The sequence below is a fragment of the Cannabis sativa genome, chromosome 9 (genome assembly GCF_029168945.1).
Source record: "Cannabis sativa cultivar Pink pepper isolate KNU-18-1 chromosome 9, ASM2916894v1, whole genome shotgun sequence".
Lineage (NCBI taxonomy): Eukaryota > Viridiplantae > Streptophyta > Magnoliopsida > Rosales > Cannabaceae > Cannabis > Cannabis sativa.
The window spans coordinates 2613362-2641292 of record NC_083609.1 but is presented as its reverse complement, the minus strand read 5'-3'; the positions used below and the strand labels follow the sequence as shown (position 1 = coordinate 2641292).

The 27931-nt window shown below is 32.1% G+C and overlaps 3 protein-coding genes and 2 long non-coding RNA genes across 6 annotated transcripts; 4 read left to right on the top strand and 1 right to left on the bottom strand.

The window, feature by feature from the left end:
* The first annotated feature begins 1174 nt into the window (after positions 1–1174).
* Positions 1175–1998, top strand: LOC115723474 (late embryogenesis abundant protein 2-like). Its single transcript, XM_030652965.2, has 3 exons — positions 1175–1311; positions 1401–1601; positions 1735–1998. The coding sequence occupies exons 1-3, from the start codon at positions 1276–1278 to the stop codon at positions 1813–1815; spliced, it is 318 nt and encodes a 105-aa protein (XP_030508825.2). The 5' UTR covers positions 1175–1275; the 3' UTR covers positions 1816–1998.
* A 3373-nt stretch (positions 1999–5371) lies between these two features.
* LOC115723011 (beta-amylase 1, chloroplastic) lies at positions 5372–8427 on the top strand. Of its 2 annotated transcripts, none has more exons than XM_030652408.2 (5): positions 5372–5547; positions 5896–6565; positions 6675–6885; positions 6978–7088; positions 7375–8427. In XM_030652408.2, exons 2-5 carry the CDS (start codon positions 5916–5918, stop codon positions 8179–8181), a joined length of 1779 nt encoding a protein of 592 aa, XP_030508268.1. In that variant the 5' UTR covers positions 5372–5547; positions 5896–5915; the 3' UTR covers positions 8182–8427. The 2 variants fall into 2 exon arrangements, with proteins under 2 accessions (XP_030508268.1, XP_030508267.1); XM_030652407.2 differs by having other exon boundaries at positions 5398–5547; positions 5843–6565.
* A 6513-nt stretch (positions 8428–14940) lies between these two features.
* LOC133030968 (uncharacterized) lies at positions 14941–18238 on the top strand. Its single transcript, XR_009684523.1, has 2 exons — positions 14941–16196; positions 17093–18238. It is a non-coding gene; the product is annotated as an uncharacterized LOC133030968 (long non-coding RNA).
* LOC115723012 (uncharacterized) lies at positions 17497–18217 on the bottom strand. Its single transcript, XR_004012893.2, has 2 exons — positions 17996–18217; positions 17497–17911 (listed from the first exon to the last, which is right to left on the bottom strand). It is a non-coding gene; the product is annotated as an uncharacterized LOC115723012 (long non-coding RNA).
* A 2525-nt stretch (positions 18239–20763) lies between the features above and the next one.
* LOC115723010 (beta-amylase 1, chloroplastic) lies at positions 20764–23880 on the top strand. Its single transcript, XM_030652406.2, has 4 exons — positions 20764–21528; positions 22206–22416; positions 22547–22657; positions 22805–23880. Exons 1-4 carry the CDS (start codon positions 20873–20875, stop codon positions 23609–23611), a joined length of 1785 nt encoding a protein of 594 aa, XP_030508266.2. The 5' UTR covers positions 20764–20872; the 3' UTR covers positions 23612–23880.
* Positions 23881–27931: the final 4051 nt, after the last annotated feature.

The window sequence follows — 27931 nt, the reverse complement described above, 5'->3', positions numbered from 1 at the left end:
CTAAAAAGTTATAAATTGGCTAGAGACAAAACACTGAGAGAAGTAAAGGCTCCAGATAGGTACGGACATGTTGATTTAATCGCATTTGTATTTTATGTTGCTAATCAGATTGTACATGAAGAACCCACCAACTAAAGTTTGAAAATTTGGTGATCTCAAAATCCAAATTAATAATTGGTTATGCGGTCCTCTAAATCCAAATTAATAAAGTTTGAAAATTTGGTGATCTCAAAACTATGTCACAGAGACAAGACTAATCGTAGTAGCAAAAATTGAATTACAATACCAAAACACAACCCCGATCAAGCCGCACCTATGTCTATAGAAGGTTGGCAAGCCTGACCGAAGAAAAAAGACAACCTCATATAACTAAATTTAGGAACGAAACCTTAATTTTTTTAAAGTAGTTCATGGTTTTTTAACTGGAGGTTAAAGAATTTAAGCTCTTAGTAGTGGGCAAACTAAAAAAAGATTGAAAGATTATAAAAGTTAGTAGCGCTCACATTAGCTTCTTTATTTTATTTTTTAAAATATATTAATATTTTTTTTTATTTTACCTTAAATTTTTACATTATATCATACGTCAATTTTTCTATTTTTTTTACATCATTAAAATATATAAAATAATAAACAGTGTTTCTCTATACGTGGAGAAGTATTATTCATTGCTTTAAAAAAATATGTAATTTACTTGATGTATGTTATTTTTAACCAATATCTTCTCTACTTTAAAGGAAAGTTTATTTTGAAGGAACTAATATGAGTGCTTGGCTTACCATGCATTATTATTATTATTTTTATTATTATTATTATTATTATATGTCTTAATTAGTTTAAACATTAGGATCTCTTTGTAAATTGGCTTATCTTGGTTCTATTCTAGACATAAATAAATGAAAAAATAAATTGTTTAACTTTATTTATTTTTTTCTAATTTAAAAAAAATCCAAAGACTAATTCAATTCAATCCTTCCTATATTGGTGCTTCATCTCATTTCAAGTGCTCTCTTCATGGAAGACCAATAACTCCATTAAGCTAATATATATCCATGGCCATAAACAACCGGATCTACAAACCTATTCCACTGCCACGTGTCACAACATCCACCAATCCTATTTCCACGTGTCACTAACTTGTGTTGCCATAACTAGTATTTATATGTAACTTCAAATGCTTTATTCTCACCAACAAATTAAGTGAAAAACAAAGCACTACAAAAGAAATCAACCAAACACATCCAATTTTTTTTTTTCAATTTTTCCCATAAAATCATTATGTCGAACATGCAGGAAACCAAGGCCAAGGCTGAGGTACCAAAAAAAAAAAAGAAGAAAGCTTTCAATATGTGATCAAATATTTCTATATTTTTATGTAAATTTTGTTTTATAATGTGTTTTAGGCTAAAGCCGAAGAGATGTCACAATGTGCTAAGGACACAGCTACTGAAGCCAAGGATAGGACTGTTGATGCTGCTCATTCAGCAACTGACTCAGCAATCGAAACCAAAGATAAGACCGTTGATGCTGCTCATTCAGCAACTGATTCAGCAACCGATTCTATCCAACATGGAAAGGATCAAAGTGCTGGATTCCTCCAGCAGGTACTAATAATATTTTGGCTTCACAATTATTCAATTAGTGTCTTAATTGATCGAATAATTAATAATTAATAATTATTGAATTAAATTTTGTGAAATTTTTAATATTTGTGTGTTGTATGATGAATTTTCATAGACTGGGGAGCAAATGAAGAGCATGACTCAAGGTGCTATGGAAACTGTGAAGAGCACACTTGGAGTGAGTGACAAGAAGTGAAAAATAATACCCAAAGCCTTTAATATTCATTGGATTATTACTCAATAATATTATTAATATTATATTATTAATTGGTTAATCTTTTTCCCTTTTAATTTTTCTTTTATATTTGTAATAAATGTCATGATGAGTTACTCCTTTGAGAAATTGTATAATAAAATTTCCAGCAAGTAATTCAAAAAAGTGGTTTTTGTTTCTTGAACAATCTTCTACAAATTATTTTCTAGTTTGTTGTCATTTTGGCTCAATCAAAAGAACACTTGATTAGGTTTAATTATGTTTTGAGCATTCAATAATTACAATAATTCACATTCTCATTATTATTTTCTATTGTAAAAGAGTATAAAATTATTCAACAATTTGGAACACGCAAATGAATTAATTTACAAAAAAGAAAAGGAATTATCCAAAGATTCGTGCAACAAAATTCAACTATGAAGTGGATCAATGACACAATATCAATTGTATCGGGATATACTCATCGAGTTAGTATTAAACTCTAATTGCAATTTTCATATAAATTTTTAATTAAATTAAAATTTTATTTTTTCATTCTATATTCTATAATAGTATATTTTATAGTGTGTAACAATCAAATAATTAAATTTAAAAAATATTTAGAGTAATGATTAACACAAAATATTAACAATAATAATTTATTTCAATAAAAAAAAGAATATTAATATTATTACTTTTTCTATTATTTTTGTGTAAAAATATTGTAATTTGAGTAAAATATGATTTTATTTTATTTTTCTTTCGTTCCATGGACACAATTTTTTTTGTATATTAATTTATATTATTGGATTTAAGCTGTCATGTAATGTATTCTATATGAATTGTTTTTATAAATTATCCTTAATTGTTTTCTTGCTTGGTTTCAATTGAAATATCATGAATTAATCTATATTTTGTATTTGTGAAATTGAAAAAGGCCATGTGTTAGACTACAAATTCATCCGTGTTGTCTATAAAGGGTATAATGAAATGAATGGATATTTGGTGGGACAAAGGAATCAAATAAATATTATATTTTTGGAAGAGCCTTAATTATTAGCTAATTTTAATGTTAATCATATCAATCAAAGTGATATGTTTCTTAAACAATGAAACAACGTGTAAAGAGACTTGTCTTAACTAAATGATTTTGGCAAAGTCATATAAAACCGAAAAGGAATTGTAACCATAATGAACAATCTTATTAAAAAAAAAATAAAAATTCTCAAATGTATTATTAAGTAGAGAGGTTGATTAAGAGATTGTAATAGGAGGTTAATTAGGCCCGATCCTAGTATAGACAAGTTAGGCATGTGTCTAAAGACCCAAAAAGTATTTTTTTTCGTTTAAAATTATACATTTTTTTATTAATTTTGAAAAATATTATATATATTTTTTTTTAAATATATGCCTAAAATTATTTTTTTCTATGACCCACTAAATTTCAAGATCGGTCTTGAGATTAACGATACCACTTCTTTATGAAGTAACATCTTTCTTACACTCATTCTCCAACATTAAGTATTTAAATTTATTTTACTTACAACAAAACTACTTATAATATCAATTTTAGTTATACGGTAAATATTTGCTGTTAATTATTGTCATATTAGTGTAATTAATTTAAAATATTATTTGAGGTAAAATAATTTAAGTTGCGCTAAAAATTTCACTTAAATATTTATAGTTTTGCAGATTTTGAGGCCATCTCTAACTAGCGGCAAAATCCTATATATAATGTGATTTTTTATACAAAATGCTCCAACTGATGATCTGCGTCTTAGATCCCGAGTTAGGGTTGAGTTATAAGTTTTAGTCTAAGTCCAACGTTAGGAATCTGTTTTAGGTTTACGGTCCAGGTCGTCGTCACATGTTTGAGTCCAAGTCTAGGCTCCAAATCTCGACCAAGGCGAGGGTCTAGATTTCGGGTCAAAGTCAGGGTCAGGGTTTGGACCAAGGGTTTAAGCTAAGCTAAAGATCAAGGTCCAAGGTCGTGGTTCGGTGTTGGGTCCTGATTAGTGTTTAAGGTTGTGATTTGACGTTTGGGTCCAAGTTTGGGGTCAAGTCCCAAGGTTAGAGCGGTGTCAAGCTCATGGTCGGGATCCAGGTCTAAGGTTGGAGTTGGGATTCAATTCTAGGTCAAGTCCTTAATTTGAATTTAAGGTAAGAATTATGATTTGGGATCAAGATCACGGTTAGTAATAGTATCATATATGATATAATTAAAAATATATATTTTATTTATTTGAAAAAATACTACAGTATAATACAATATCATCATAATAATAAATGATATTGTACATTATAAATTATAATAATATAATACAATTCAATAAGTTACTATACAACATAATATCGATTCTAAAGTATATGAGACTTAAGATAAAATTAAATTTTTGTGACCTAAAATAAAATAAAATTTAAATAAATTTTTAATTATTATGAAAATAATGATTCTATTATTTTGGTGTAGTAATAAAAATTTTTAAACTCTTAATAGCTTTAAGATTTAATCCATCGTAGTTATATATTAAATATCTTTAAAAAGAATAGAAAAGTAGAGATTGAGGATTAATCTCTCAATTTTTTTCTTAAAAGTACACTTTCTACTACTACATTAAACATTATTTTATTATATTCTTTTACTATTTAATATTTTATTTATATTCTGATAATTTTTTCATAATGTCAAAGTGCGAGTGTGCGGGAGTCCGAAACGCACACATTGCTCGCCTCGGCCTTGTTATTAACAATAATCCCTTAAATATAATTTGAGGAGTGTTAATTACAATCTCCTATTTCAATCTCTTAGTCAACCTCCATGTTCGAAATTACATGTCGAAATACTATTTTTAGTTCTTTTTCATAACGGTATTCGTTATAGTTACAGTATCATTTTTATAAATTTTTGAAAAATTCCGAATAGTTTACAGTACCGAAAACAAAGTTCCTGATATTCCAGTTTACAACGCGCGTTCAAAAAACTTCAAACGTATTTTCAGTAATGTAAACTATTCGAAATTTTTTAAAAATTTACAAGAATGATGTTGCAAGCATAACGAATACACCCATAAAAAAAATTAAAAAAAATATTCTAATATGTATTTTCAGATATAAAAGTTAACTAAGAGTTTACAACAGGAGGTTAACGATAAGAATCTATATAATTTTAAGTAGAATGTAAATACTTTGGCCACAAATATCTTATCAGTAAGAAAAGACTCAAAAGAGCTTACTAGAGAATATTCCACAAAAATCACTAAATTATTGAAACCTTGGGAATTTGGCAAGATCCACACGTGTCTACCTTAGGTTAGAACCTTCGAGTGCAACGACATCGCACCGTCCATCCCACATGCCCCGAGAAATCGTAGCCATCGCCTACTGAACTGCCTCAGATTTTGACACGTGGAACGCACATGGCCAGAAACTTGGGAATGGATTAATAAAAGAGAAATGCTAAAAGTAATTATAGTCTCTGTCCTTTTCTACTGTTCATCTAGTAATTAGCTGCCACGTGTCCACATTGCTCTATTGTTTCACGCGTGACTAAGCATCTCTAATTTTTATCACTATATATACCCCTTCTTCTCATTTCTAAGTTCTTTAACACATTATCCGCAAACGTATTTTCATAATCACGAATTCAAAAAATTAAAGCGAAGAAATCTCGATTTCGAAAAAAGGAAAATAAAGCAAGGAATCACCAACAGCAGCTCGAATTCGTCTCAATCGGTAAGAATTTTACTATCAAGAATTTTCTTCCATTTATTTCTTCATGTTTACGCGTTTTTGAACGATTATTCGTTATCGAAAGTGATATTGATCGGCTCAATTTCTTACTCCTATGAAGTATTTTGAAATGAATTTAAACTGTTTTTCTTTTTCGTTGTTTGTTGCTTTAATTGATTGATTTAAGTGAATTATATGGAGGATTATTATGTATAGAAAACAAAATCTGTATATATGGAAAACAAAATCTGTAATGGAGATTCCTAATTTTTTTTTTATTATTATATAATTTGGCTAGCCTGAAGGAAAAAAAATATTAATCAGAAAAAGTATCTGCATCTGTGCCACTAGCGATCGAAGATCGGAAAAAGATGGCGTTGAATATCACTAGCCAGATCGCGACGATGGCTGGATCAACGGTTTCAGGAGAGTCTGGATCAGGTTCGTCGTCGGCAATGTGGAAATCTCCAAGATGCCGGATTCCGAGGCCAGAGTCCGTTGAGAGCGGAGTATCGCCGCCGCGGAGTCCGTGTAGGTCTAGGCAATTGAGTCCTTGCCGATCTCCACCGCGGAGTCCACACAGGTCGCCGGTATATGGCGGAATGCGGGGGGATCTGTCGGTGGCGTGTCAGGCGTTTGCGACAGATTTAGAGCTGGCTCCGCCGGCTGTGGTGGAGGGGGATTCTTCCTCTTCTGTGAGTGAATACAGAGAAGTACGCGGTGCGCATGATAAGGGGAGTGGGGTGCCGGTTTACGTGATGATGCCATTAGACAGCATCACGATGAATCACACAGTGAATCGAAAGAAGGCGATTAATGCGAGTCTTCAAGCGTTGAAGAGTGCAGGTGTTGAGGGAATCATGATGGATGTGTGGTGGGGCCTGGTCGAGGGAGACTCACCGGGCTCGTACAACTGGGGCGGTTACAACGAGCTAATCGAGATGGCCAAGAAGCATGGGCTTAAGGTTCAAGCTGTTATGTCTTTCCATCAGTGTGGTGGTAACGTAGGCGACTCTTGCAAGTACGTTTTGTTATTATTATTTTTTTTTTTTACATTTTTTTTATTATTGTTTGTTTAAATCCAGTTCGAAATTCGATTACTGATGATTTTGATTTTGAATTTAATACAGCATTCCTTTACCCAAGTGGGTGGTGGAGGAGATTGACAAGGACCAGGACCTTGCTTATACTGATCAATGGGGAAAGAGGAACTACGAGTACGTTTCACTTGGATGTGATACCATCCCAGTTCTTAAGGGTCGCACTCCTGTTCAATGTTACGCTGATTTCATGCGTTCATTTAGGGACAACTTCAAACACCTTCTTGGTGACACCATTGTGGTAAGTAATGTAGTTGATGCTCTTGTTCTTCTTCCTATTATTTTTTAGTCAATTTGGCTAAAAAAAAGTTTTGCATGTTTGGTTTTGATCAGGAAATTCAAGTGGGAATGGGTCCAGCTGGTGAGCTTCGTTACCCTTCATATCCAGAAGAGAATGGAACTTGGCGTTTTCCTGGAATTGGAGCTTTCCAGTGCTTTGACAAGGTACTGTTTTTACCGTTCGGAAATTCATTTATAGAGTTTGTATTAGGAGTAGTTCACATATTTTGGTATTTTTAAAACAATAAAATAAATTAGCTATATAATTGCGAATATCCATTTAGCTGAATGTACATAAACGCATATGCAGAAGAACTGTAGAAAAAATGTGTGATTGAAGCATTTTGTACAGAGTAGAGTTATGGTCACATGTTTTGTAAAGAAATCAGTCATAAGTATTTTTTTATGAGCCAATGAATTGACTTGAATCTTGATTATTGAATGAATGCAGTACATGATCAGCAGTTTGAAAGCAGCAGCGGAAGCAAATGGTAAGCCGGAATGGGGTAGCACAGGTCCCACTGATGCTGGTCACTACAATAACTGGCCTGAAGATGCCCCCTTTTTTAAAAAGGAAGGTGGAGGTTGGAACGCTACTTATGGTGAATTCTTCCTCACTTGGTATTCCCAGTTGCTGATCGACCATGGGGAGAGAATTGTCTCCGCAGCCAAGTCTATTTTTGAGGACACTGGTGCGAAGATCTCAGTGAAGATTGCTGGAATTCACTGGCACTATGGCACCAGATCCCATGCCCCTGAGCTCACAGCAGGTTACTACAACACCCGTTTCAGAGATGGTTACCTCCCCATTGCCCAGATGTTAGCTCGACACGGTGCCATATTCAACTTCACTTGCATTGAGATGCGGGATCACGAGCAGCCTCAGGACGCCCTTTGCGCACCAGAGAAGCTTGTGAAGCAAGTTGCCCTGGCCACACAGAAGGCACAGGTTCCTCTTGCTGGCGAAAACGCACTGCCCCGTTACGATGATTATGCTCACGAGCAGATCTTACAGGCAGCGTCGTTTAACTTTGAAGGTAGCAACGGAGAAGGAGAGATGTGTGCATTCACTTACTTGAGGATGAATCCTCAACTGTTTCAGGCCGATAACTGGAGAAGTTTTGTGTCATTCGTGAAGAAGATGAAAGAAGGAAAAGGTTCCAATAAGTGTTGGGAGCAATTGGAACGGGAAGCAGAGCATTTTGTACATGTTACTGAGCCTTTGGTGCAAGAAGCTGCTGTTGCTCTTATGCACTGAGAACATATAACAAAACCTATACATTTAGGAGTATAAGCCTTGTTTGGATAGACAAACAAGGACTTGTATAATAATTGCAAACCAAAAAGTTTACTGGTTTTCATTCCACGCTCCTTTTTCTTATGCTGTGGATTGAAATGGGTTTTGGATATGCTCTGTAATCTCAAGTCTCAACTCTAGAACCCTATGAATTCTGATGTATACCATATTCGATAATGAAATATTTTATACTATAGCCTTGTGCAATGCTGTTGTCTTTTCCTTTTGTGCCTTCCATTTTTGAAAGTTGGTCTTTTCAATTGGTAGATATTTCTTTGAATAGAGATGCTTTATGTTTATGTGCTATAATACTCTATTAAATTCCAGCTTACTATTGATTTTGGCCTCCACACTCCACAGGCTCTTGTAAGGCAATATCCATTTTTGTTGATAACTTGATAACCATATTGTGATTGACCCCTCCCTTGGTTTAGACCACAACACATGTTTTTGTTGGAGATTTCAACTTTGAGGAATCTCTTGGGGGCATGTTTAGGTGTGATCCGGTTTTGTGGAAATAAATGGTGAAACTACTATCTAAATACTACCACAAGGAAGTTTTTGAAGTAGTTTATGAAGGATTTATTTTCCCTTAGATAAGTGGTGGTAAGACAAAAGTCGCATTCTAATATTACTTTTTTTTGACCACAACCTGCCTGGCACGCTAAAGAAAAAAAGGAACGAAAGAGTTGATGAGGCACCTCCACCAAATGCAACATTTAAAAGTAGCAAAGTGGATAACCACTTGAGGCTAGCTCAAGTGGCCATAGGTGGGTGTGTGTGTCTTGGAGGTCCTGGGTTCGAGTCCCAAGTAAAACATGATTGTAATATATAAACGCTCAAATCAACAAAAAAAAAAAGTAGCAAAGTGGATACGAAAATTGATAACTCTATGAAAATAGAGTTATTTATATCTTTTTGGGCATTAAATTAGTTTTGTTCTCAAGAATTTTTAGTTTATTTTAGTGACTTTTATTTGGTTTTCTTTAATTTTGCATAAATATTAATTTTAGTATTTTGAAATTAGTTTTAATTAATTTTTTTAATTTTTATTTGTTTATTTAGTCTCCCAATTAATTAAATACAATTGTGTGTGATGTTGTAGGAATTTAAATGCAAAATTGATATTAAGTGTTATGGGCCATGATGTTGGGCTTTTATTTCACTAGTTGAAAGTCAAAAGAAAGAAAGATTGGGCCAAAAAAAAAAAGAAAGAGAAAAGAAAAGGGAATTTTACAAAAATACTGCTTTTTGACCAAAACTTTACATTTTTACTGGGACACGGCAAAAACAACTTTTGTACTGCCCAAGCCCAATTTCATTACTTTTGTACTGCCCAAGCCCAACATCATTACTTTTGTACTGCCCAAGCCCAACATCATTTCATTTCATTTATACTGATATATTATATATAGTTTTATTTTATTTTTGTGGTCTAACTTCTTATTAAAAGATAGGAACACATCACTGAAAGCAACAACATGCACTTCATTATATATATACACTAACATATATATTACTTGAATTTTTACAAAATAATGATTTATTAATTTCCCAGATTTTTTTTTTCATTGCATATTACATATTTATACTGTCCTCCCCTTTTTTTTTTCTTTTATACTGTCAACAACAAAACAAAAGTATGAGGCCTCCATCTTTGACAATCACAGACATAACCACCACAACAACACCAGGACACCGGAAAATAACCATTAATTCCGACAAGAATAAACAAAAGCAGTAAAATCGACGTCAATAAATAATCATGGCAAAACAACAGTAAAACAACACTAAAACAATCAAACAAAACAAAAGAAAAAAATGATTAAAAAAAAACAAACAATCTGCTGCACAACCTCCACACCAGATGCAAAATCAACTATATTTGCAAGTCTATACCTAGAAAATTTAAAAAAAAAAACTACTAAAACAACACTGAAACAACACAAAAACAAATGAAGCAAAATATAACTACTTAGAAAAAGATAAAAGAAACACACACCTCAAAACTCTCTTGTGAGTGAGCTCGTCAAATATATTGATCATGAAAAACAACAGTAAAACAATACTAAAACAATACTAAAACAATACTAAAACAACACAAAAACAAATGAAGCAAAAATAACTACTTAGAAAAATATAAAAGAAACACACACCTCCATCTTCCACACTCACAGACATAACCATCACAACAACACGAGAACACCCAGAAAATACCTATTAATTCAAATAAATAAATCATGAAAAACAACAGTAAAACAATACTAAAACAATACTAAAACAAAAAAAACAATAAAAAAAAATGATAAAAAATTAACTATGTTGTGCACATCCTCAATACTAAATGCACTATATTTGCAAGAAAAGTTCTAGAAAATTAGAACAAAAAAAAACCACACTAAATCTTATATTTTAAAAAAAAACATAACTAAGAACTTCAAAAAATTAAAAAAAAAAGAAGAAGAAAAGAAAAGAAGATGAAGAAGAAGAACTAAGAACTATCACCTTCATGGTCTTCCTTCCCCTCATCATCTCAGCCATAAAAACATAGCTTTTATTTGGGTAATATTATAGATTTGGGAAAAAAAAAAGAAAAAAAAGAAGAAGAAGAAGGTGAATAGTAGATAGATTAGTAAACACATAAGAAGAGAGAATAACCACAAAAAATTTGACCCAAAGACAATAACTGGATGTGTTTTTTTTTTTAAAAAAAAAAAGAAGAAGAAGAAGAAGAAGAACATAAGAAGAAGAAGATGAATAATTAAATGGGATAGTAGGTATAAAAACGTGGTGTGAAAGAGAGTAATTGTATTGATATAATGATTAAATTGAATTAAAAGAAAAGAAAAAAAAAAAAAAAAGCCGCCACAAATGTGACAATTCCCATCACATCATTTTTTTTATTGATATAATGATTAAATTGAATTAAAAGAAAAGAAAAAAAAAAAAAAAGTCTGCCACAAATGTGACAATTCCCATCACATCATTTTTTTTATCACTTAAAATAAAAAAAAAAAAAAAAGCTAAAGTTTTAAAGGCGCAAAAAAAAAAAAAAAAAAAAACAGTATAAATGTTGCAATTTCCGTGCAACAGTAAAAAAGTTATAAATTGGGAAAAAACAGTATAGGGTGTAAATTTCCCAAAGAAAATCAAGTGAGGGCTTGATTTGGAAAAAAAATAGAAATGAAAAAAAAAAAAAAGACATTATATATATGATGGATTGAAGGCAGTAGGCGTGATACAAGATTGAAGAAAAGGGGCGGCTGGGCTGCTTGCTCCTGACGCCGAAGAAAATGAAGAAAAAGAAGAAAATGAAGAAAAAGAAGAAAAAAAGAGAAAAAAAAAATGAGAGAGAGAGAGAGTTTTATTTAAGGTTAAATTTAGCATTTTTATTTAGAGATTGGCAAAAATTAAGAGGAAGAAGAAGAGAAATTTGGAAGAGGAACTTGGAGTATTGTGACAAGCTCCAAATGGGTTTTTATTTCTATATCTCTTTTCTTTTAAACTTTGTAATTTTTGCACAATTCTTTATGAGTTAATTTTTATTTTGCTAGAATTATTTTGTTGACTTAAATTGTGATTTGGTATTTTATTGCTATGTTTAGTGAATTGGTTTTGTTCATTTAAGAGTGTTTATTGTGCAATTGCTTACTTTTGCTTGATCACCATTAGTAAGTAGTAGCTAATCTTGATTTTGGAAAAAATAGGGTTAGTGGAATTGCTTGAATGATGCATGAATATCAACTTGGAAAAGTGTGATTTGTAAATAGCATAGGAATGTGTTATTTACCTTGTATGACTTGAAGGAATTGTGCTTAAATTGATATTCTTAAAATTAATTAGGCATAGGAATATGTTAATTAATTAGAGAATCAAACCATAAACACTTTGGAAAAAGGATTATGACATTTTAAATTCCTAGTTGACATTATCAATTTACAACAATACTCATTAGCACTATTATATCAACTTTGCATTTTTTTAGGCCAATTTAATAATTCTAGCTTGCTTTCTTCGTAATTTGTGTTTGTTAATTTTTTTTTTTTACATATTCTCATCACTTTATTTTATTGTATTTTTTTTTTTTTTGTTGAAACCAATTTGTGAGTAATTAGTTTTATAAATCAATTTCCAATTTTCAATCCCTGTGGAGACGATACTCGATTTATCACTTTATTACTTGTTACGATTGCGTACACTTGCGTATACAATTTTCACAACAAGTTTTTGGCGCCGTTGCCGGGGATTGATTTAGTGAAATTTTGTTTGTGGAACTTAATTACTATCAATTTGTTTTTTTTTTAGTTTTTTATTTGTTTCGTTTTATTTTCCTTGTTCTATTTTACGCTTTGTTTGTTTGTCTTGGTACCTTTTTCAAGGTACTTGGGATGTCTCATCGACAAATCCTTATGAATTTTGTTCAACATGACTTGGAGTTCTTGTATGAAGCATGGTGGAGATACAAGACACTTCTAATGAGGTTTCCATATCATGGGTTGTCCAAAGAGTGTCAACTAGAAATCTTCCTAAATGGGTTGAATCCAAGCACACGAAAATGGGTAGAAAGAGGAAATGGTACCACCAATTTCTACCAACTATCAATTGATGAAGCCTATTGGATGTTGGAAGACATTGCGGAGTACAATGAGTGGTGTTGTAATTGTCCAAACAGTGACCATGTTTGGGAGGACAACTACGACAATTCGGAGCCAAATTTTGACACTTACACTCAAGTACCAAATGATGAGAAATTGAAGGATTTTCAAGAGTTCAACATAGAAGAAGAGCCTCATCAAATGGTTCAACCAAGCTCACTTGAGGCATTGATGATGGAGTTCATGGCGAAAAATGATGCCTTAATTCAAAGCCAAGCTTCATCCTTGAAGAAATTGGAGAATCAATTTGAGCTTTTGGTCAATGAGTTGTATGCTAAACCCCATGAAACTTTGGGTATTGATATGGAAAATTCAAGGGAGGAAGAAGAAAATGAAAATGTCATTTTGAGGAGTGGTGATGAGTTGGAGATACTTGGGGAAAATTTTGAGCAATTACAAGAGCTCACTTCAATCCAAAGTAGTGAAATAAAAGATAAGGAAGCAAGCATTCCAAGTTGGTCAACATTTATTGCTGCTCATAATGCTGTAGCATTATCACAGCAAAACTGTCTAGTTTTTGAAAAAATTCAACAAGAGCATTTTTGCATTCCTCAAGTCAAAGAGCTCATGGTAATGGAATACTATGTTTATGAGGATCCTTTTTGGCCACTACCTCCTCCTCCACCATTGGTATGGTACCTTGGCATCCATCATGCCAATTCTTCGAAGTCAAGAAAAGTTGAACATTTGCGCTCATCAATTTCATATCTCGCCAAGCTTGAGGGCGTTCATGACAAAGACCCATTTGTGAGGGCATATGCCACTCTCTATGGGCGGAAGCCGCTCTTTGATGAGTGCTTCTCAAAAAGTCAAGCCGACGACTTTAAATCAAGCGCTTCTTGGGAGGCAACCCAAGCTTTCTAAACTTTGTCTTTATTTTGTTTCAAATTCAATAAACATGCAATGTTAAATGGCTTTGACAATTGCATTGCAGTTTTTTCTCTCTTTCTTTTCTTTTTCTCTCTTGTAGGTGCAAGCATAAAGTCAAATGGAATTGGACGCACTTATGGAGGTTGACACAAGCAAGTTTGCACATCATTGACTAGGGGAGTTCCTCTTTAACTCTTCTTTATTAATTTTAAACTTGCTCACACATATTTGAGAATTTTGTGCATACAATGGTTTGGGAAACTAAATATTTTTTTTTCTCTTCTTTTCTTTTATTTTGCTTGTTTGAAAAAAAAAATTGAGGCATATGTGCTTTGGTTTGGTGATTTTTTCATATTCTAATACATGATTGATAGTGTGCATAGCTTGTTGAAAAATGTAAATATTGCTTGAGCTTGTGATTAATTCTTTTGCTAGTTTCATTTTGATTGAGATATGTCTAATTTTGAGCACAAATGCCTTGATCATTTAATTGTGTGTGATTTGGTGAAAGTTTGTGTAAATATGTGATTTTGTGATCTCGCAAGTCTTAGAATTTGTTTGATTCACTCTTGAGGCGAAATCCTAGACTACACTTAACCAAAGACATGATTTAGGCCATCTTTGGACCGTTTGAGCCTTTTGAGCCAACCATGATATATTTTATCCCTAGCCACCCTCTTTGAGCATAATTGATCCCTTTATTTTTTTTACCACATGTAAGCCTAGCCAAATACAAATATCTTTACCATATACCCATTGAGCACCTTATTATTCTAAGATATTTGTTAGTTGGGTCATGAAAGGGATGAGAGGAGTGTAATTTTGGTTGAGTGGTAATTGGGTGAGTGTTTTCATTGTGTCATTTTATTATTCTCACCATCGGGGATAATGTTGGATTTTAAGTTGGGGGAGAGTTAACATATTTTGTGTATATTGTCATTATTATATTTGCATTGTTAGATAAAAAAAAGAGAAAAAAAAAGGAAAAAGAGTGTTTAAAATTAAGTTTGGGGTGTGCCACCCCTTGAAAAAAAAAGTGTGTTTAAAATTAAGTTTGGGGTGTGCCACCCCTTGCCAAAAAAAAAAAAAAAGAGCAAGATTTTTTTTTTTTTTTTTAGAAGCTTGAAGTCAGGTGTTATAGCATTGCTTCGACATTCTGAGCGAGAGACACGAAAAATGATATGCTAAAGCATTGCTATAACTCCTGGGAGCACATTATTTTGGAAAATTTTGGGACAATAAATAATGGCAATATTAATACTCAAATTTTTTGTGGGATATTATTTGAGGAAGTAAGTGTGAGGTCTCATTTTGGTCTTAGAAAAATTAAGGTGTTTTTAGGTGTTTTGAGCCAAAAATGACTTCTCTTAACCACCTTCACCTAAGCCTTACATTACAAGCTTGAAAAAGTCCTTTTGATCTTTGGTTTGTGTTTGTCTACATTAGTGGAGAGAGAGATGAAAAACAAACCTATGAGACTTTTTCACTTTAGAGATTTTGTGCTTAATTCATATTTACATAAATTGATCTAAATTGCAAGTAATATTTTGATAAAAGGCATTTCACACACACACTTGGAGTAATCGAAATTGGAATGAAACTTGTGCTTGAATTCTTCACAATCATTGGACAATCTTTTTATTTTTCTCTAAGCTATGTTCATTAATCAACCTTTAAGGAAATGTGGAGATCACCAACTTTAGTGTCATATTGCCTATTGTTTTACATTGATTTTAGTTTATTTTTTCTTTTTGCTTGAGGACAAGCAAAGTTTAAAGTTTGGGGTGTGATAACTCTATGAAAATAGAGTTATTTATATCTTTTTGGGCATTAAATTAGTTTTGTTCTCAAGAATTTTTAGTTTATTTTAGTGACTTTTATTTGGTTTTCTTTAATTTTGCATAAATATTAATTTTAGTATTTTGAAATTAGTTTTAATTAATTTTTTTAATTTTTATTTGTTTATTTAGTCTCCCAATTAATTAAATATAATTGTGTGTGATGTTGTAGGAATTTAAATGCAAAATTGATATTAAGTGTTATGGGCCATGATGTTGGGCTTTTATTTCACTAGTTGAAAGTCAAAAGAAAGAAAGATTGGGCCAAAAAAAAAAAACAAAGAGAAAAGAAAATCAAGTGAGGGCTTGATTTGGAAAAAAAATAGAAATGAAAAAAAAAAAAAAAGACATTATATATATGATGGATTGAAGGCAGTAGGCGTGATACAAGATTGAAGAAAAGGGGCGGCTGGGCTGCTTGCTCCTGACGCCGAAGAAAATGAAGAAAAAGAAGAAAAAGAAAATGAAGAAAAAGAAAAAGAAGAAAAAGAGAGAGAGAGTTTTATTTAGGGTTTTAATTTAGCATTTTTATTTAGAGATTGGCAAAAATTAAGAGGAAGAAGAAGAGAAATTTGGAAGAGGAACTTGGAGTATTGTGACAAGCTCCAAATGGGTTTTTATTTCTATATCTCTTTTCTTTTAAACTTTGTAATTTTTGCACAATTCTTTATGAGTTAATTTTTATTTTGCTAGAATTATTTTGTTGACTTAAATTGTGATTTGGTATTTTATTGCTATGTTTAGTGAATTGGTTTTGTTCATTTAAGAGTGTTTATTGTGCAATTGCTTACTTTTACTTGATCACCATTAGTAAGTAGTAGCTAATCTTGATTTTGGAAAAAATAGGGTTAGTGGAATTGCTTGAATGATGCATGAATATCAACTTGGAAAAGTGTGATTTGTAAATAGCATAGGAATGTGTTATTTACCTTGTATGACTTGAAGGAATTGTGCTTAAATTGATATTCTTAAAATTAATTAGGCATAGGAATATGTTAATTAATTAGAGAATCAAACCATAAACACTTTGGAAAAAGGATTATGACATTTTAAATTCCTAGTTGACATTATCAATTTACAACAATACTCATTAGCACTATTATATCAACTTTGCATTTTTTTAGGCCAATTTAATAATTCTAGCTTGCTTTCTTCGTAATTTGTGTTTGTTAATTTTTTTTTTTTACATATTCTCATCACTTTATTTTATTTTATTTTTTTGTTGAAGCCAATTTGTGAGTAATTAGTTTTATAAATCAATTTCCAATTTTCAATCCCTGTGGAGACGATACTCGATTTATCACTTTATTACTTGTTACGATTGCGTACACTTGCGTATACAATTTTCACAACAAAAATGCATTGCTCAAATTGTATGGAGGCTGGTCACACAACTAAAAAATGCGAAAAAATCTAAAACACTACCACCACTATAGGTATATTTTTATATCACTTAAATATTTTAATACACTTTCAGTTGGTATTGACTATGTTATCATATTGGTGTAGGTTCAAAAAATAAAGGACGGAAGCTACCTATTCAAAATTCAATCCCATAAACATTAAAAAGGAGAATGTGAAAGGAGAAGCAGTGAGCTGGAACAGGCAGCAAGGGAAGGATCGACCTCATAGTCTACTCAACAATGAAGTTAACTGTTATAGTATTAGTTTGTCATAGTTAAATGTTATGTAATTGTTAGTGTTAAATGTTATAGCATTACTGCTACTGCCTCCATTAATAGAAAGCTTTTATTTTGGAATAGATAACTTTTGCGCTAGGTTTATTTTGGAACAAATCTTTTTAGAATGGTTAGGTAATTGAGTCTTTAACTTTTGTGATAGGTTTATTTTGGGACAAATCCTGTTGGAATATGTATACTTTAACTTTTATGTTGGCAGTAGAAGATCTAAACTTGTCAAAATAACCATTTTCATTCCAAAATATCAAGTATTACATGCAAAATTAATAGGAACACTTGTTCAAAATCCTACTAAATAATAAAGTTAAAATAGGATCTTGAACCAAAACAATACAAAAGAAACAACAACGCAAATGACAATATTTTTACAAAAGGCATTTTTACTATTTTTATGGCAGCTCGAACACTGAGGAACTCGAACACTTGGACTGTTATCATGGAGGCTCTCACTTTCAGGTAGCCTTTTAAGTTAAGGTTGCTCATTTATTTCTCTCACTTATGACCTAAAAATTATTGATATTTCTTGTTTTAACTGACGAATCTTTTTCAACAGGCTAGGAATCACAATAGTGGCACGATCACACATAGGAGGATCGATTCATTCCCAAAACTCACACCCACCACGACGCTGCCAATCAAGAAATATTGGCATAGTATAGCGAAGAAAAACCTAAAAAAAAAAGGAAAAAAGAAAGAGAAGAAGAGAACTCACAAGACTTAGAGGGTACTTTGCAGATCTTCTTCCTGGGTTCGAACTCGTCCACGAGGTGTAACATTTTGGGATTTTAGGCTACTCGCAATCGCAATTCCTCCTTTAGACCGTCACCATTTTCTTCTTTTTCGCACAACAATGGCGCCTAGTTTCTTTCTCTCCTTTCGATCTTCTTCATTCTTTGTTTTTTGTTTATTTATTTATATTTTTCTTCTATTTTCATTTATTTTTTAATTTTTATCTAATAATGAAAATTAATTAGTTTTAGTTTCTTAATTTTATACCAAAATTTGACATGGTTTCATATGACATGTCAATGTTAATTTAGTGTTACAGATGAGCCATCAGGCACATAATGGAGCCAGACTAACAAAATTTAGCTTTAATTTTTTAATTTGAAAATTGATCGTGCTAAATTTTAAAATTTTAAAAATTTAATCATAAAGTACCTAAATAATAATAATAATAATAAAGGGAGTATGTTAGAAGGGCACTTGAATAATTTTTTTTCTTTTTCTTTTTTTAGAAAAGGCCATTTTTGTTATTACAATTCACAAATATAGTTTGTGGACAAGAATATTATTGTAGTTCTTTTTATTTTCAAAAATTTTCATAAACTAAATAAAACCTTAAAATTTAAAATGATCTTCTACCACACAAAATGGATAAGAAAAGGATCAAGAGGAAATTTCCCACAAATTTTTAAAGGCTTTTTTTCTTATTATTATTATTATTGTAAATTTTATATTGGAAAACATAAGGCCACGTAAGCAAATTCAAATGTTAGTTGATTGAGATGTGGGTCCCACATAACTGTATCAAAATACAACCAGATTCAATTGTTGTTTAAAACCACAATCATACGTAGTAGGTGGGACCCTTTGACGTGTCAACACATCACGCACACTCATTATCCTTATCTATCCTTACATCTACGCCACGTGTCATCTCACTAAACGACATTAGTCACCGATTTTTGACTTTTTTATATCGTGGACCTCAAACCAACCTTACATTTACATTTACCAAAAATTAATAAATATATAAAAATAACTAACCCAACAAGGGCAATCACCACCTCCCATATTTATATTTAAATAAATAAATAAATAAAATTTTAATTAAACCCCACTAAATTATACACTCTACATACAACATAGTGTTTATTGAATAATATTGAATATTTTTAAATCTATTTAAATCTAATCTAATTATATATATTGAATGTTAAATTTTATCATTCGATCTGATCTAATTAATTTTAAATTTTAATCATCCAATCAATTCAATATTCATTAAATATTGTATTAAATCAATTCTATCTATTTAATGTATATTGATTTAATTTGAGTTAATCTAATATTTTAATCTTAATTTTTTAGATCGGATCAAATCATTTAATATTTTAAATCTAATATTTATTGAATTAGATTGGATCCATATAATAATAATAAAAAAAAAAATTAATGTTAATTTTAATATATGCATATATACTTGAATTTTTCGACACCCCATCCAAGTTACAACATTCGATTCAATCTAATTAAATATGCAAAAATAACATCAAAACCAATCTGATTACAATTAGATATTCAATATTTGGCGATCGGTTGTCATTCAATTTAAGCACACCCCTATTAATATCAAAAAGAAAATTTTTATAGGGTGTATATTATAATTATTTAAGATATTTCGTAAAATTTTGAAAAATTCAAAATAATTTACAATACAAAATATAGTATTTAAATAGTTTAATTCACATGCGTCAAAAATAAAAGAATCCTGCATGCAACTTACTATTTGAACATTGTTTTCTTTTCACCGTGTTAAATTTTTTCAAATTTCTCCAAATTTTAAAGATGTCTTAAATAACTAAAAACGTATAGTACTATAAAATATGTGTACATTGTAAAATTTTCTAATTTTATCTACACCTCATAAAATATAAAGTTATAAGGGGAATTGCCACTCTAATATTAAAAAAATTAATTTTAATTAATTTTTAAAAATTACTTTTAATATTTTTTAAAAATTATATTTTCAAATTATTTTCTTTAATATGAGAATAGTTATTTTAATTTTATTTTCATATTTTTTAAAAGTATATATTTTTTTCTAAAAATATTTCATATAATATTTTATTTTAATTTTTTGTTTTAATATTTTAAATAAATACTTTATTTTTATTTTGTAAGTATATTTTTTTGGACCTGTAATTTTTTTTAAAAAAATAATATGAATAAAGATATATATATTTTATATAAAATAAAAATTATTAAAATTGTGATGTTCTTATAATTTTATGAGGTATATATAAAGCCCCCTATTAAAAATTATACAGACTCAAATAATTTTAAAATTTTTTATTAATATTTTTAATTTTTTACTATTATTTTGTTAATTGTATCTTTCGTAATTTTTTTAAAGTATATATAATTTTTTTTCCTACAACAAAAAATAAAAAATAAGATCTTTTTACAAATTTTTAGAATACAAATAAAAACTCCATAACAAATAAATTTAAATTTTAAACTGTATCATATTTAAATATAAAAAAAATATTAATTCAAATTTAAATTTAAACTCATATAATTTTTTTAACTAATATCAAATTTAAATTTTTTTATCTTAAAAATATAATTTTCCATCCATAAATTTGAATATTTGACCTATTCCCACGTGAAATAGAAAAAGGAATTGACACGTGGCTTATAATTATTGAGAGATTTGCGGTTTAAACAGAGATTATTTTTAGGATTATCTGATTTTAACAGCCTATAAATACCTCATTCAGTTTCATTGTATCCATTATCCAAATTTAAAAATCTGAAACCCATTCCAAAATTCCATTCTCTCTGAATCGACGATCGGAAAAAGATGGCGTTGAATATCGCTCGGATTGCGGCAATGGCTGGAACTACTGTTTCGGGAGAATCGGGATCAAGTTCATCGGTAACGGCGATGTGGAAATCTCCCGTGACTAGTCATCGATGCAGGATTATTCAGATGCCGGTTGAGTTCGCCGACGGTAGAATAACGCCGGCGCGGAGTCCGTGTAGGTCTAGGCAACTGAGTCCTTGTCGGACTCCGCCGCGGAGTCCGGTGTACGGAGGAATACGGGCGGATTTATTATCGGTTGCGTGTCAGGCTTATTTGGCGACGGATTATTTAGAACCGGCTCCGCCGTATGTGGTGGAGGAGGGAGATTTGTCTGAATACAGAGAAGGACGTGGTGCGCATGGTAAGGAGAGTGGGGTGCCGGTTTATGTGATGATGCCTTTAGATAGTGTGACGATGAACCATACGGTGAATCGGAAGAAGGCGATTAATGCGAGTTTTCAGGCTTTGAAGAGTTCTGGTGTGGTGGGGATCATGATGGATGTGTGGTGGGGTCTGGTCGAGGGAGACTCACCGGGATCGTACAATTGGGGAGGTTACAATGAGTTAATCGAGATGGCTAAGAAGAATGGGCTTAAGGTTCAAGCCGTTATGTCTTTTCATCAGTGTGGTGGAAACGTTGGCGATTCTTGCACGTACGTATTATTATTATTGTTATTAGTAATTTAGTATTATTTGCTTTAACCTTTTGTTAATTATTATTTGACATGAAGAAACTGTTTTGTAAATTAGTCGATGAAAATTTTATTAAGCAAGATAATAGCTAAGCAAATAGCATGGTAGATTTATAAGTGAGGTTATTTAGTAAATTTTAGTATTTTATTATTTGCTTTAACTTTTTGTTAATTATTATTTGACATGAAAAAACTGTTTTAAATTTTATTATTATTATTATTATTATTATTATTATTATTATTATTATTATTATTATTATTATTATTATTATTTAATGCTCTGTTTGGCTTGGCTTTTTTTTTTTTACTTTCATGCTGGCTTCTCTAAAGAAAAAAAAAACAATTTGAGAACTTACAGTATTTATTTTTTTGGAGTGTTTAGCAGTCTTAGTTTTTAAGAGTTAACACAGTTTCTTAGAGATTATTTGGATTTTTGTTAGGTTTACTAATTGCAATTATAACTAAGATTAATTGTAAGTTTTGTAAGTTTGTAGGGTCGGGGTGGATTGGTTACTGGGGTCACCAATTTCCTTTTTATTTAAGTTTTATTTATGTAATTAACACTTTTTCTATTATTTCATTTTTAAAATTCTGATGGAATCCGTTTGCTGATGATTTTGATTTTGAATTTAATACAGTATTCCTTTACCCAAGTGGGTGGTGGAGGAGATTGACAAGGACCAGGACCTTGCTTATACTGATCAATGGGGAAAGAGGAACTACGAGTACGTTTCCCTTGGATGTGACACCATCCCAGTTCTTAAGGGTCGCACTCCTGTTCAGTGTTACGCTGATTTCATGCGTTCATTTAGAGACAACTTCAAACACCTTCTTGGTGACACCATTGTGGTGAGTAATGTAGCCGATTCTTTTGTTCTTATAATTATTATTTTGGTCAATTTACTTTCTTTCACGGATTCTGTTATCAATTATTAGAGAGTTTTGTTTGACTGAGTTTTGCATGTTTGGTTTTTATCAGGAAATTCAAGTGGGAATGGGTCCAGCTGGTGAGCTTCGTTACCCTTCATACCCAGAGCAGAATGGTACTTGGAGATTCCCAGGAATTGGAGCTTTCCAGTGTTTTGACAAGGTACTGTTTTTACCATTCAGAAATTCATTCATAGAGTTTGTATTAGGACTAGTTCAAATATATATTGTCTATGGTTTGTTAAGAAACCAGTCATAAGTATTTGTTATGTGCCAATGAATTGATATGAATCTTGATTATCATATGCAGTACATGATCAAAAGTTTGAAAGCTGCAGCAGAAGCAAATGGTAAGCCAGAATGGGGTAGCACAGGTCCCACTGATGCTGGTCACTACAATAACTGGCCTGAAGATACCCCCTTTTTTAAAAAGAAAGGTGGAGGTTGGAACAGTACTTATGGTGAATTCTTCCTCACTTGGTATTCCCAGTTGCTGATCGACCACGGGGAGAGAATTGTCTCCGCAGCCAAGTCTATTTTCGAGGACACCGGTGCAAAGATCTCGGTGAAGATTGCTGGAATTCACTGGCACTATGGGACCAGATCCCATGCCCCTGAGCTCACAGCAGGCTACTACAACACCCGTTTCAGAGATGGTTACTTCCCCATCGCCCAAATGTTAGCTAGACACGGCGCCATATTCAACTTCACTTGCATTGAGATGCGAGATCACGAGCAGCCTCAAGACGCCCTATGCTTACCAGAGAAGCTCGTTAGACAAGTTATCATGGCCACACAGAAGGCACAAGTTCCACTCGCTGGCGAAAACGCACTGCCCCGTTACGATGATTATGCTCTCGAGCAGATCTTACAGGCAGCATCGTTTAACTTTGAAGGTAGCAATGGAGAAGGAGAGATGTGTGCATTCACTTACTTGAGGATGAATCCATATCTGTTTGAGGACGATAACTGGAGACGATTTGTGTGTTTCGTGAAGAAGATGAAGGAAGGAAAAGGTTCCAATAAGTGTTGGGAGGAAGTGGAAAGGGAATCAGAGGATTTTGTACATATTACTGAGCCATCAGTGCAAGAAGCAGCTCTTGATCTTATACACTGAAAGAAAGTATATATAACTTATGGCATTTAGTTACAATATAAGGCTTGTTTGTTTAGTGTTTTGTATACACAAACAAGGAACTTGTATTGGCATTATTAGTTCAACCAAAAAAATTACTGGTTTTCTTTCCACAGTTCTTTTTCTTATGCTGTGGATTGAATTGAAATGGGTTTTGGGATCTGTATTTTGAAGTCTAAAACCCCATAAACTTTGTTATACAAACCTTCATTAATCAATGAAACATATTAGTTTTTTCTTTTTTTTTTTAATTGTTGCTTGTGTATTGCTGTCAAATTTGATTTGGTTTTTAACTGTTAATAATTTACTTATGGTTTTTTCTTATAATTTACATTACTAAAACAAATGCATTAAATCTTACTATTTATATTCAATTCCAAATGCATACTCTTTAAAGTTTCGGAGTTATACCTTAGGTGGGGATTAGTTGGAAAGAATGAAAAAAATAAGGTGGTGTTTAGTTGGGAGTAATGAAAATATAGGAATGTAATAGAATAAAATTTAAAATTTTTAAAAAATTAATAATAAAATTATTATTTTTTTTTTGTATTGGAATAATATTTTAATACTTTAATATACAACCAAATAAAATAAGAATAAAAATTATTTTCTTTCTATTATATTTTATTACTTCCAACCAAACTCCACATGAGAGTAGATATAAGAATGGAATGAAATTAAATTTAAAATATATACAAAAAATTGAAAAAAAAATGATTAAATTTTTGAAATTTTTACATGAAAAATCCTTTTTACACACTTTATTACATAATTACCCTCACACGCCTATTACTACATTTATACTTACAAACTTATTTTTATTACACATTTACCACTTACTCATCATACCATGCATACACGTGTTCTCTCCCCATGCATCATCAATCAAATCATACTCTCTTCCCTCTCTTTTTTCATTTCATTTTCTATTCTTCATTTCTGTTCTCTAAGTTCATTTTGAATTCAAGTAACCTCCATTAACCACCCATAATTTATCACGTTTTTCCCTCTTATTTTTGGTTCATCCACGAATTTTCAACTTCCTCTTAGCCCACGATTTAGCAACTGTTTTTCCCTCTCTGTTTCATTTTTTTTCAATCTTATTTATACCATGGCAATCACTCGGTCATCTTCATCCCCTTCTCCAGTTCTAAAAAAAAAATCAAAAATGGGCAAGAAATCTTTGGCCAACAAATCCAAGGGTAAACGCCCAATCAATGATGATTTTGATTCTGATTTTGAAGCTCCCATGCCGAAGTGTGTGAGACCCCATTCTTCGAAGAAATCGAAGCTGAACTTGGAGGAGCCCACGCTTCCAGAAATTTCTGGGAAAAAATTTCAAAAATCTATTACACATGCTGAAGATCGGACTGAGGTTGGTTTTTCGTTTTATTTTCGTTTCCCCCTTTCTTCCATTTATGCTTTACCCAGATTTTGGCGTTTTCATGTTCATTATGCTTTGTGTGATTTTAGGGTTTCATTTGCGCATTTTGTTTCATGTTTTTAAATTTTTTAGTTATTTATTGTTGCTTTTGATCATTTCATTTGATTCTGGTCTGGGTGTTGTTCTTTAATTTTGTTTTGTTTTCTTTATTTTCAGTGTTTTTTTGTGCTTACAGGTTATGTGTTTTGTTTTCGTTTTGGGTGTTTTCAATCATTCTTCGGTAGTTTCTTTTCAATTTTTTAATAGTTTGTTACTGGTATGTTTTGTTGTGTTTTCGATTTTCATTAGGTTTAGTTGTTTGCTGTTATATTTTAGATTTCAAAACGATTTTCAAATCCTTGCTCTATATTTTTCTATAGTTGTATATGTTTTTTAGTTTGTTTGTTGTTTTAATATAGTTTTGTTGTTCTTTTTATACTGCATTTTTCGATTTCTTTTAGGGTTAGTTGTTTTACTGTTTTTTTTATGTTTCCAAACGATTTAAGGTCTTTCTTTGTTATTTTTGTGTAGTTGTTTGCCATTGATAGTTTGTTTTTAGTTTGTTTGTAGTTGTATTACAGTTTTCATACTGTTTAACTCAGGATTTATAATTTATATGGGCCCTTTTTTGTTATGTTGCGGGTTTGGGATCAGAAATTTAGTCCTTCGATTTTTACGGATCTAAGTGTGTGTGCACCGGTGTGTGATTCTGTGATAAATAATATTAAAAACACTTTATCTCGTTAATTTGCTTTCTTTGTTTCGTCAAACTCGGTTTGGGCATTTTACGGATATGCCCGAGTTTGTTTTTCACCCACAAGTCGTTCATAGTTTATTACTAAGGGAAGTTTTACCTAATCCTAAGGAGTTTTGGGCTAAGGTTGCTGGCCGTTGCATACGGTTTAGTGCCGAAGAATTTTACCTTATTTCTGGTTTAGATTGTTTCGGTGATTGCAACAAGTTGTTGTTTTCACAGGAAACAAATCAATTGGTAGAAACATGTTTCCGTGGTGTAAAAACTATTGACAACAAAGCCATCGAGGATGCTTTTTTGGGTAGTCGGTGGGGTTTGGATGAGTCTATTGGTTTGAAAATGGCTGTTTTGTATTTCATTCAGTGTTTTCTTCTTAGCAATACTCCTGACAAAGAAGTGTCTAGGTTTGTTCTAGATGTAGTTGATAGCGGTCGGTGGGATGAGTATTGTTGGGGTAGGGAATCATTTGAATTGACAATTGACTCATTCAAAGGTAGGATTGAGCATGGGATCATTATGAAAAATAGAAAGGCGAGAGAAGGGAGGCCAATATGATGGGCGGTATAGGGCATTGGGATGTCCTTGGGTTTTTCTTGTTTGGTTTTATGAATGCGTCCCGCAATGGTGAACTCTTTACGTAAGAGAGTTTCATCTTCTATTCCCGGGATTACGAATCGGAGCAACACCATCGTCACCAAAAATCCAACCCTTCGAGACTTGAAGGGCAAGATTTTTGATTTACCTTTGGAGAAGGTACTTTACGGTTCTTTCTTGTTTTTTTCTGTTTCTTTTCGAGTTTTATATATGTTGTTGTTTTTTGGTTTTTCCAATTGTTTTAATTTTTTTTTCATATTATGTTTAATTATCTTGTTCGGTTGAAGATAAAAAACATGCGTCCTGCGATGAAGAGAGGCGGCGGCTTCAACTTGACGGTCTATTTCTCGATGAATCTATTGATGAACGTGGTGTAGCGAAGCGATCCTTCGAGGGTGGCTCATCTTCAAAGAAGTCCGATTCGGCGAGATATTGATTGGATGAAATCTAAGTTGGAGATGCTCGGTTCGAATCAATCATCATTGGCGAGGACTTCATTTCGTTGAGGTGTATTGTTGATTTTAATTTCAAATCCGTAATTACTGTAATTAAGGATATCCAAGAGAAGGTTAATGCCATTCATCGTCGTCCTTCTGACGAGGTATTTATTCTTATTTTATTGTTTAGGTTTTTTTATATTTTTTTGTATAGTTTCTTTACTGTTTTATTTAAGTTTCATTTATGTTGGTTGATACAAGGAAAGTCATCGGATGAATTAGTAACTCAAGATTCTGATGATGATCCTGATGATGATGATGATGATGATGATGCCGAGGATGATGAGAAGCAATTGCCTGATCCAGAAAATATTGATTCCGACTCCGACGATGGTGGTGAGTTGGTTAAAGTTGGTGGGGATGCCGATGATGCCGACAAGGCATTACTTCTTGTCCCTTCGCCGATGTGAATCCTTCTGAGGATGTTGGAGGGAGTGATAAAAATGTTAAGGATGTTGAGAAGCCGAAGGGCGATGAGTCACGATTGAAGGGGGACGATTTCTTTGATGGGTTGAGCCAGCTTGTAATAGATGATGATCAAGTTGTGTTGGGGCTTGGAGGCCGTTGCTAAAATCAATGTAAGTTTACTTTTAATTGTTTTCAAAAAAACTAGGTTTCTTTTTGGTTGCTCATTAGTTTCTAGTATGTTTTGCAAGCGTTTTAATGCATTCTTTATTTTTTAGGTCCCCGCACCCAATCCAGATGTTGTTGGTGAAAAGTCAGATGCCCTTCATACTGATGAAGAAACTGAGGATACTGTCTCTGATACACCTCTGTTGGATAAGAGGAAGCGTGCTCCGGCCTTGAAATCTCCATTTGTTGATTTCGGGTCTGCTGATGTCGGGAGCACTCCAATGGAGCTTATGTCCTCGGGTTCTCGGTCGGTGGGGATGATAGGGATTTCAAAATGGTGACTTATGTGAAGGGCCTTTATGCTCTTAATGATGCTTTTGCCGATCCCGTATCTACCGAGATTGAGGCAAAATTTGACTCTTGGATTGGTGAAGGATTGCTTAAACATCCTGTGTGACTCG

What these genes read in the sequence shown, in the direction of transcription:
- LOC115723474 (XM_030652965.2), top strand. Translation starts at nt 1,276, where the DNA reads ATGTCGAACATGCAGGAAACCAAGGCCAAGGCTGAG. An exon ending in AAACCAAGGCCAAGGCTGAG is followed by an intron (nt 1,312 to 1,400) that starts GTACCAAAAAAA and finishes AATGTGTTTTAG; the next exon opens with GCTAAAGCCGAAGAGATGTC. An exon ending in GTGCTGGATTCCTCCAGCAG is followed by an intron (nt 1,602 to 1,734) that starts GTACTAATAATA and finishes GAATTTTCATAG; the next exon opens with ACTGGGGAGCAAATGAAGAG.
- LOC115723011 (XM_030652408.2), top strand. Translation starts at nt 5,916, where the DNA reads ATGGCGTTGAATATCACTAGCCAGATCGCGACGATGGCTGGATCAACG. An exon ending in TTCTTGGTGACACCATTGTG is followed by an intron (nt 6,886 to 6,977) that starts GTAAGTAATGTA and finishes GGTTTTGATCAG; the next exon opens with GAAATTCAAGTGGGAATGGG. An exon ending in CTTTCCAGTGCTTTGACAAG is followed by an intron (nt 7,089 to 7,374) that starts GTACTGTTTTTA and finishes GAATGAATGCAG; the next exon opens with TACATGATCAGCAGTTTGAA.
- LOC115723010 (XM_030652406.2), top strand. Translation starts at nt 20,873, where the DNA reads ATGGCGTTGAATATCGCTCGGATTGCGGCAATGGCTGGAACTACTGTT. An exon ending in AACGTTGGCGATTCTTGCAC is followed by an intron (nt 21,529 to 22,205) that starts GTACGTATTATT and finishes AATTTAATACAG; the next exon opens with TATTCCTTTACCCAAGTGGG. An exon ending in TTCTTGGTGACACCATTGTG is followed by an intron (nt 22,417 to 22,546) that starts GTGAGTAATGTA and finishes GGTTTTTATCAG; the next exon opens with GAAATTCAAGTGGGAATGGG.